The 10394-nt window shown below is 42.8% G+C and overlaps 1 protein-coding gene across 4 annotated transcripts in view; it reads left to right on the forward strand.

Moving 5' to 3' along the window:
* Positions 1 to 10111, forward strand: part of csnk1a1 (casein kinase 1, alpha 1) — a 29903-nt gene extending 19792 nt beyond the window's left edge. For 2 of the 4 annotated variants that reach the window (XM_036548322.1, XM_036548326.1), the window contains 6 exons: positions 446 to 585; positions 1555 to 1633; positions 2164 to 2238; positions 2921 to 3027; positions 4313 to 4461; positions 9115 to 10111. In XM_036548322.1, the coding sequence (XP_036404215.1) occupies positions 446 to 585; positions 1555 to 1633; positions 2164 to 2238; positions 2921 to 3027; positions 4313 to 4461; positions 9115 to 9122 (558 nt within the window). In that variant the 3' untranslated portion in view covers positions 9123 to 10111. Of the gene's footprint in view, positions 1 to 445; positions 586 to 1554; positions 1634 to 2163; positions 2239 to 2920; positions 3028 to 4312; positions 4467 to 9114 lie in introns of those variants that run through there. The other 2 variants (XM_036548325.1, XM_036548324.1) reach the window with 2 other exon arrangements.
* The last annotated feature ends 283 nt before the right edge of the window (positions 10112 to 10394 follow it).

The following is a 10394-nucleotide window of genomic DNA, read 5'->3' on the forward strand; positions in this document are numbered from 1 at the left end:
CAGGCTCTTGCCCATGGGCACATGTGGACTGCTTTGTGTCAAAAGCACAGACCTCCATAAATGACTTGTATTGCCATGACCGTGAAGGACTCTAGTGTAGGACCCAGTTGAAGAATGCAGGCAGTTGGTGTTGCTTGTTGTATACCGCCTGCCTTGTGTTTGGCTTTGCTGGTTTCCTGCTCTCACTTCCCCTGTGATCTGGTGGGAAGCCGTTTACTTTGATCCTCTAGGCTCACATGGGCTGCATTGTTTGTGTAGATATCCATCTTGGTTCAGGAAGATCGTTGCTCCTGAAGTCAAGACAAATGAGACACCAGGCAGGAAATTGGAAGTAAAGAATAACTAGCGGCTCCCATTTTGTGGATTGTGCCCTGGTCACGCCAAACAGCATGTCTAAAATGTCTGTCTGTGTGTGCGCGTGTGTTTTCTATTCCCCATCTTGCAGTTGTTCCTCATTGACTTTGGCCTGGCAAAAAAATACCGGGACAACAGGACACGGCAACACATACCCTACAGAGAAGATAAAAACCTCACAGGTACAGCTCGCTATGCCAGCATCAACGCACACCTGGGCATTGAGCAGAGGTGAGTATCCGTCGTGGGCACTTTTTAACGGGCAAGCCTGCTTCTAGTTTTTCACTGGGGGCAGGACATGCCAAACATCCCTGTTAGGGCTGCTGCTTCCTGTCACTGGCAGCTACACCTCCCTTTGACCCACAGTCCTGCTTACGATGAACAGGGCTGTGCCACTCATGTTTGTCATAATGAATGAAGGGGCAGTTCTCTTATTTCCTGACATCTTCAAGCCATGGAAGCTATGTAGGTTTATTGCATTTTATTAGAGCATTTTTTAGTGAATGTAGGAGCTGTGTTAGAGCTGAGTGCCTTCTGTGTGATCATTTTGTACTCTTTGTTTCTACCTGCATGTATAAAAGTTATACACAAAGATGTTGTTCTTGACAAAGCCCTCCGTGTACTCTCCTGAAATGTTAAGGATGTTGTATCTTTTCTGAGCGGAGCAGATTATCTGCTCCACGGCCTTGACTTGTTTCTGTCCTGTGTGGGTCTAATGAAGCACACAGGTCATGCCCGGTCAGCAATAGATATGGTTTCACCTGGCTCAAGTTTAAAAGAATTTATTTTAGGGAGTTTTTCATTTTCAATTAACTGCTAACCACCGAATATTTCAAAATACAATTATAACTTTTCTGCCTGGATACTTCCTAGAAATGATGTTGTTTGAGAGTTGCATGCCTCATCACTGCATAAAAATTGTGATCTACACTACTGAAAGTTATAATTGCTCTGACTTCTCTATGCATGGATTGCTTGGATGCGTTTTCCCCTGAGAGCTTTCAGAATAAACACGGAATTATCTCACTACACTCTGACTGTTTCATCACTGAAGTTTCTTTCTAGAAGGTGATTCCATGACACTATGTCAAGCCAGCCAGTTCTAGGTGTCATATGTAAATGACACCTTAAACAAGTCGTGTTAATTTTGAAGTTTTTTGTATGGAGGGTAATTAAATGCATGAATCCTCCTCTTTGCAGTCGCCGAGACGACATGGAGTCACTGGGATACGTGCTGATGTACTTCAACAGGACCAGCCTGCCCTGGCAGGGACTAAAGGTAGGCCAGGCAGGTATTCGAGGGCTCCCAGTCCAGTTAATACGGGGATACTGTTCTAACACATTGCCTGGGAGTCCCTTATTCCACAGCTGTTGCCTTTTCGCATGTGGTCTGCTGCGCAGAAAAATCTCTTGACTCATATTCCAAAGTTTGGAGCTGTTTTCATTCATTGTTTTATACACAGTTCAGTGTTCATGTGAATAAGAAATTATTTTCTTCTTTAAGATAATGTAATGTAAGTTGAGCAATGGACCAGCTTTGGAAAAGGGAAAGTCATGAGTTATAGCACCTTGCTTGTTGAAGGGGATTATAGTGTGGAAGAGCACACATAAGGACACATGGTCCACTGTGTGAGCTGGGAATTACAAAGCACAGGGTTGAACTCTAGTTCTTGGCCTGAGATTGGCCTACAGGCGGTCATCCCCAAAGTGCTTTAACTCTGTCTTAACGTATTCCCAGAGTTAGAGGTGTTCATTTAGAGTGAATTTGTGTTGCACATCATTTTCATTTCTCCTCCACATATTCCACAGGCGGCCACAAAGAAACAGAAGTATGAGAAGATTAGTGAGAAAAAGATGTCAACTCCCGTTGAGGTTTTGTGTAAGGTAAGTGTCTTTACCCCCGTAGCAAGCCCTCACAAACTTCAGCACTGTCTTGTTGAAAAGACGTTTCTTCTTTAGCACAGGTCTTGAAATATCAGGACTGCGCATGAGTCGCTCAGAGTGGTGAATGAAAAGTAAAAGCTCATTGGGCAATTAAGAGATTATGTGTGTCCTTTGGTGTCTCAAAGATGAGTCCTAGGACCTCCAAATAGAGTGCCTGTAGAGTGAAACTGTCAAGACGGGTCACTCGTATAAGGGCAGAACCAGCTGTGGATAAAACGACTAAGCTAATCCACGCTTTAAATGGAGTTAGGGTGACTTGAGGCCTTGAGCCGAGCACACGAAGGCCTGGGCAATGTGCGTGTGTTCAGTGGCAGGCAGGAGACCATGTGATGCACACTTTTGTTGAGTAACCCGCTTCAAGTGAACTAATCCTGCAGAAAGCCCTGAGGAAAGGTAGGGGCAGTGGTTAATGGTGGCTTGGAAGCCTGTCAAGCCTACAGCTTATGTGCTAGAAACTGGGAAACAAATATAGGAGTTACCCATTAATCTATACCTTTCATAACGTATTAAACCTGGTGTGTGTTTTTAAGCCATATTGGCGGGATGTTCATAGCTCAAATAGAAATTAACAAGAATACAAAACTTACATACATGTTTAACGTTTTCTCTCTGCTTGGCTCAGGGTTTCCCCGCAGAGTTTGCCATGTACCTGAACTACTGCCGTGGGCTGCGGTTCGAGGAGGCGCCTGATTACATGTACCTGCGACAGCTGTTCCGCATTCTCTTCAGGTGATCTACATTTACCGGCCCTCTGGATGCTGTCTGTCACACTGGATTAGAGCCCTGGTTCATGAAAAAATGTCACTCGCTAACTAGCGCTGGTTCTTCCCAAGCAACGTGAAAGGAACACAAGTTTTAAACTGTTAGGCATAAAACATTTAAGCACCGGTTTCGAGTCGCCCAACATTACAATTGTGTCCATACTGCAATTAGTTTCTTAGATTTGCATAAAAGGGAGAAGTAAATATCAGTCTTGTGGTAAACTACATTTTTAGTTGTGCATGGGGAAGAAGCATTCTAGTGCATACCAAATCTGTGTGCTGTCTCACTTTCAGGCAAGACTGGAAGATACTCAGCCAAGAATTAGAGCCGGAATACAAACAAGCTCATGCAAATGAGCACTGTGCAATTTTTGAGTCCATAGGTACTTGGTATATTAGCACCATGGAAAGTCAATACCACAAGAATCCATTTCAAAATTGCTAGATAGCCAGTTCAACACTGTGTGACAGCCACATAGAGCTAACATCTTTCCTTATTGTGCTAGTGCTAATTTTGCTGGCTAGATAGCCAAATATCTCGTTGTGCCTGTTAGTTATTCGGTTATGCTGCTACTAAGGCTGGCTAGCTTGCAGTTTTGAACAGATTTGGTTAGCCGTCAGAGTAGAGAGAGGGATCAGCCCTGACAGTATTCAGTGATCTGTCTTTGGACATCAGAGGATTGTAATACATATTAGTGCATGCTGCTACTGTTCAGAAAAGAATTTCCCCCTTGCACATCGCACAGCTACAAGCTACAAACTTTGTTACAAATGGCTAGAGAAAACGTATACAAAACCTGATTTTCTTCAAAGAATGAATTATTACAACCCAGCCACTGGGGTGTGAAGATACCTTTTGTTAGTTGTAAAAGCACTTTAGACTCTTCAAGCATCTACTGCTTGTGTGCAGATAGTAGGCTTTGTTAAAGACGGCTTGAGACAGTAAAATCCTTTCAGCCAGTGGTGAAAACCAAGAGACAGTAGTTCCTTTTTTCATCATCTCTCCAGACTAAGAAGCAGTTAGTCTTCTATATGTTTTACTTCCCTTTGCGGTAGAACCTGCTGTTCTTTCAGTTAAAAGTCAGGTTTTCTTAAGCCCCTGGAATCAAGTCAGTACATGTGGAACCCTCCGTGCTGTGTAGCATTCCATCTCCGTCTTTTGGTATAAAGCTTTGCTGCTTCAGGCTGAAGCAGCTGCTCGGCATGACTGCAGCTGTATGTGTCAATGCTGCCGCTTGTGTTTCTGTCTGCAGGACCCTGAACCACCAGTATGACTACACATTCGACTGGACCATGCTGAAGCAGAAAGCAGCCCAGCAGGCCGCATCCTCGGGGGGACAGGGGCAGCAGGCACAAACCCCCACAGGCAAGCAAACTGACAAACCCAAGAGTAACATGAAAGGTTAGTAGCAAACAGCCAAGCGACGTTTTGAGTGCAAAAATGGAGACACCAATTGCTTTCATTTTTTTAGTACTCAGTAGGTTTAAAACAAAATACAGTGGATTTGGAACATTCTCTCCCCCCATATTATTTAGTAGACAAAACAACGGTGTTAGTTCGAGGAGACACCCGAAATTTTTATAGAAATTCAATTGGTCTGTCTTGCAGATGCAAAGACGTCCTTGGGAAATTTGACTACTAACTTTATGCCAAAATGTCTTTACTCTTCTTTGGGATGAAGGGGTGGCTTTATAATTGTCATCTGTGAACTTAAAACTATTAAGTGATCCACTCCATGAATTAACCTCTTTCCAAATGGGATGTGATATTGATACAGATTTCTCTCGACCATTGTTCCTGGATCTAACACTTGTTAATCTTTATTGGAGCTCTATTAGATAATTCTGTTAAGAAAATGGATGAGTGGGAGTGAGATTCTAACCACACACTAACAATGACATTTCTCGTGTTGAAGATCTGTGAAATTTCATTGTGTGTTGGTGGGTAATCAAATGGTGTGTTTCACTTTTCCCATGTGCCTCCATTGATGTGTTCTCTTGATATGATTTAACCATTACCTTTTTAATTCCAGTTTTAGGTTCTTCGTTTTCACTTAGTGTCAGACAGCCAGCCCTGGCAGGCCGGTTAAATGGACGAAGATTTCACTGCTTCTCCAGTAGTCCAGTTTATAATGGGTGGCCCAATTTCCCTGGTTGTTGGTGGGATCTTTAGATGAACTGTAATGTTTTCTGACAGACCAAGCCTTTCTGGGATTTTGTATTTACCAAAAAGTAATTGTACATACCCATTTCAACTTTTTGCCATTGCAATTTGCAACTTACAGATGAGTTCTACAGCCCAGTTTGACTTTCACAACTCGGCCCTGTCAATCTGTGCTGCTATGATGTACTCACTCACAAGGAGAACTCACTTGACAACTATTTTTTGAGGTAGTATCCCTGCCCCAGATACTCCAGGCTTTTGTCTGTGCGTTCCCCATGGGGACACAGGTGTACACTTTCACACACTTTGTGGGTTTTTAAATGGGTCAGTTGTCTGACTCCTCTCCACCTGTCAATGCTTCTATTTCCTCATGGTTCGGGAGCCCCAGTTCAGGCCACGGTCTTCAAATGCAGGCATGATAACAGAGCCGTCAGCCTGCATAATTCCATGTCTGCCAAACCCGGTTAAAACCGATTAGACATGTTTGAATGAAGGACTCAATGCTCAGCTGGGACTTAACATCCCATAGATTATACGTTTATTCATGGTCTAAAACGTTTGCTACACATGAAGTCGAGGCCCTGTGGAAAGGGCGCAGCTGTGATGGTCCTCGACCGCCAAAGCCCCCCTAGCACTCAACCATCACCGCCACGGCTCTAAATAAGCCAGTCCCTGTCAAAGTGTCCACTCACAAAATACAGGCGATGAAATGGGTTCAACATTCTCCAGCGTGGGCCATTATTACAGAGCATTTTCTGGGGTCAGAGGTTATCAGCTTTAATACCATCTTAGGATGAGAATCAAATCCTTTTTGTATATTCCATCAGCGCCTTGTTACCGTCAGTGCGGCCTCTACTCTGCAGAGAGAGATGGAGAGAAAGCTTTGAAATTCATTAAATATGGATATGAAATCAAAGCAGGATGACGTTTACAATCTCTTTCATGGCACATCCCCAATGATGGCAGTAAACAAGCGCCTTGGAGAAATGCTGGCTATAAATAGGATTTGCTGATGACGTGGTATTAAACTAATCCTTTGTGTACTCTGCCTTTGGTTTTGTGTGTGCGGCCTCACTCTGTACCATAGGACCTTGCTTATGTGTTGCTGCTGTGGGGGTGGAGAAAGCAACCTTGGGGGGAACATTCCCTTCATCTGCGATATTAAGCTGTCACTGAGGATGGAATGTCTTCTCAAATGAAGCCCCCCTGTCTTTCGTCAAAACCCACTGTCAGTGGATATCATATTGCTGTATTTAATTTCAAGGAACAACGTGACAAAATAACCGGCCATTTCAAGAGGGTTAAAATGGCTTGCTCTTTTGCCCGTATAAGAGAGAAAAAACCGAGTGGAGGAAGCTGAATTCCCCCCGGCTAGGAATTTAAATGGAAACTGAAAGCTCTGGAGTATTCGAGCTTGAAAGAACTTTCTTTAGAGGGGGATTGCTGGTTTCTTGGATACCAGTTTGGCTTGCCCATTATATTAGCCTTGTAACAATGCAAGCATTGTTAATGTGGACTTGCATTGCAACCCTCCTGCGTAATCGCACAATGGACACATTTAATGAAATGTGTTCAGAGTAAGCAGTTTCAGCATAATGGGGTTAATACAGGTAGGCTGACCAAAAGCCCTCAGGTTTTTTTTTTTCTTTTCTGCAAGCTGACCCTCCTAAATGCTTCTGCCACATATTTGAATGTCATGTGCCTTTTATTGTCATTATGTAAATGTGACAGCTACCATCATCTTAGTATGCACTGCTCTGTAGTGGCTTCAGTCTACATAGGGGCAAACCTACTGCACATATGTGGTGCTCAGCCACTTGATAGCTATTTATAAAGGCCCACCAACCTAGTTGAAGTTCAGGACAATACATAAATTTACACTTTCATTACGCAAGTCTGTCCTGTTTTTAGGATAGTTGCTATTGTAGTATGCATGCAGAAGTATACATACACATTTGTGATGTCATAATGTGATTTAACATTCATTTTAGGATAATGTGTGCATGTACCATAGCAACATGAGGGTTTTGATGAGTGACTAAGGAGCCTTCTAGTCATAGTTTTACACTACACGAACAAAAAAAATTGTTTGTGCAAAATTTGTACAAAACTTCCTAAGGGGGAAAATTGCTATTTAACAGACTTAACAGGTACAACTTAACAAATATATTTGTGTTGGTATTATGTCCACTCAGCTTTGCAAAGCTTTAAGAAAAGTGCAAGGCTCTTTGAAGCAGAAACCAGTCTCAGGCCAATAGCTGAAAGCTAAACGCCTGTTCACTTAATCTACATGTCAACCAACCAAAATGTGTGGTGTCCATATGGCGTGTGTGACTGCTTAGTACTGTAGCAGTTACTGATTGGTTTCCTCTACAGCATTTTCCCGGAGGCTAGTTGTTAAATTGAAAAGGGGTTGGGGGGGGTGCTAAATGTGGCACACACATGGAGAATGGAGCTCCCCTTTCACCTTATTTACTATGTCTGCTGTGTTACATCAGCTGGCCTGTCCACACCAGTGGAATGAAACCCAGACACTTGAAACGTCAAGAATTTGGTGGCTGATGGAAGAGCCCTGTAAGTTCCGTTCCAGGGTATGAAATGTTCTGCACACGGCAGGATTCATGTCAGCGCAGTGTCAGTAATCATACAGAGAATCCACCTTGCGCCCTTACCATGTCGTCTTGGTGATTCTGAGACAGACGGGTTCTTCGGCTCAGGGTGCGTGACAGAGCTTCTCCAGGCCTGGAAAGTTTTGTGTATTTGCATTGTCATCACCCCTCCCCCTCCACCATTAGACTGCCTACCTGTTCCATTACCCTGCCACACAGCTTCACTATGTGTGCCTGCAGCAATACCTTAGCTGCTTTTGTGTCTTAATCATGGTAGATCAAATTAAAGCAGGGGGAAGAAGTAAGGATAGCTCATTGTAAAAGCTTGCCATATAGCCCAGCCTAGCCCTTATGCATTCATGTTCAAACTTGACCCAGTTTTACCACAACCTGTAGGGCGAGGCCAGAGTACACCGGCATCACCATTTTCACCTTTTTTGCCATGGGAAAGTTAGTTGTAAGTGTAATTATGCTGTGTGAACAATGTATAGTGTTGTGAGACATCACTTTTATCAAACGCAGCCAGTGGCCTTTGTAATTCCTCCTTGTCTTTGTAGTGAAGTGAAAAGGATCCGTTGGCGCGTGCACTCCTGGGAAAAATGGACTAACTCCATTAAGTCAGCGCTGTAGTGGGTGCATCATTCTTGACAGTGCGGCACTAGCTGCACCCCTGCACTTTGCCAGGGTAATGACAGATAAGGCTGGGCTTCTTTGCTATCAGACAGTAGCCCATTGGTGGAGCCTATGTATGGCCATTCTGCCAGACAATGAAGAGGGTATTTCTGATCTCTGGTTGGCACGAAACCCCAGGATTATTTGCCTCGTGTGCAAACGCCATTCAAGATAACATGCAAAAAACACTTCTCTGACCCCCACCGCCATCACCACCACGCACCTCAGATATATAATTCATAAGCTGCCTGCTTTGTTCTTTCTGGCAGGACACTCAGCTTAGAACTGAAGTCCTTCTGATCATGACAACGCTCTTCAAATGGCGCGGTGAAAGAGATGCTTTAAAGGGGCTCCCAGTATAGACGCATAAATGATTGATTTTCTCTCTCCGGTGCTGTGCCACGGTGGATCCCAGCCTTGGAGGAGGGTGCTGATGACGGGGCATTTTTTCCCCTTCTGTTTTGCAGGCTTAATATTTTGACTTGTTTGACCTTGTTTGGATCACAGTAGTTATAACCTACACCCCCACTCCCCCAGTTGCTGAGATGCTTTTAAAACAAGACTCTGAACAACCTTTCTCTCTCTCTCCGTTGTTTTTTGTCTCCTGCAGGTTTCTAAGCATTATGACAATGTAATGAAGCAGAGCAGAGTGGTCGTAGCAGGATTTGCCTTCCAATCACACCCCGGCATCTAGGATCAAATTCACCAGAACCTGCCAGGCATTGTGGGCAACCATTTTTTGCTGTTAAAGAACTTTTGTTCCATATATTATATATGTAATCAGTATATATAGATAAAATGCACAGCATCTATCTATATATTGGTATGTATATACTATATACACACAGAAAGCAGGCTAAATATGGAGCTTTGAAGCTGTAGCCTTTTCTATTGTCCTGTTCCCGAAGACTTTCTTTTTCTTTTTTGTGTTTCTTCAAAACTGAAAACTATATAAAATGGTTGGCTCACAGAGGATATAATTGTGCACATGCCAATATTTTCCCTGAGTTCTCTCCTCCAGAAAAGAACTGCTTGGGTTCAGAAGCTTTGCCCCTTTCTGTGCAGTCACTGTGCGTGGCGTGATCTCCGACGTGTGGCGGTCCTTGCTGTCGGAAGAAATACATTTGAAATGCACATTTTTTTTTTTCCTTCCTCATCCTACTTTTTTCCTCATTCTCAAACGAAATGAAAAGATGTAAAACTAACTGTTTTCATCGTCATTATGAATGAATCCTTGAATCCTGGATATTACTAAGCAAACATTGGGTTTCTTTTTTCCATAAAGGTAATTAAGACTCTGCCTGCTGATATGTGCTAGAAGAGCTTCTAATGTGAAGATTAAAAAAATAAATTCTAGTGACTACTAGGTTTCTCTTTAGAACGCTGCATTAACTATATTGTACTTGGTATACTGAAGTCTAAAAAAAATATATATAAACTCCACAAAAGCATATTCATTACAGATTAGGCATCACTTGACTAAACCTGTATGTAAATTGCTTAGATGAAAATTGTACGCATCCATGATCTGGGTTTTTTTTTTCCTTCAAAAATGTTAACATGTTTAAATGGCAAAAGTAAACATTGTCAGATTCATTTTATTGCTATGATGGCCTCAGTGTTCCGTTTTGAGACAGAAGAAAATTGTACTCACTCCACCCCACTCCCACCCTTCCTGTTATCATTTTTATATACATATATACACTTTTTTATCAGTAAGAATTAACATTTTTTTCAGTTTTATAGAGTTTGACTTTCCCTCTTTTAAATTGATCATTTTGGGGAAAGGGTGTTTTTGTTGCTTCTTCCTGCGGTGAAGCAAATCTTGTAAAATATCTCTGGGACTCTGCAAATGAGAATTTCGCTGCTGTTTAGAGTAGCGACCTTTTT

Source organism: Megalops cyprinoides, chromosome 16, assembly GCF_013368585.1.
Source record: "Megalops cyprinoides isolate fMegCyp1 chromosome 16, fMegCyp1.pri, whole genome shotgun sequence".
NCBI classification, from domain to species: domain Eukaryota; kingdom Metazoa; phylum Chordata; class Actinopteri; order Elopiformes; family Megalopidae; genus Megalops; species Megalops cyprinoides.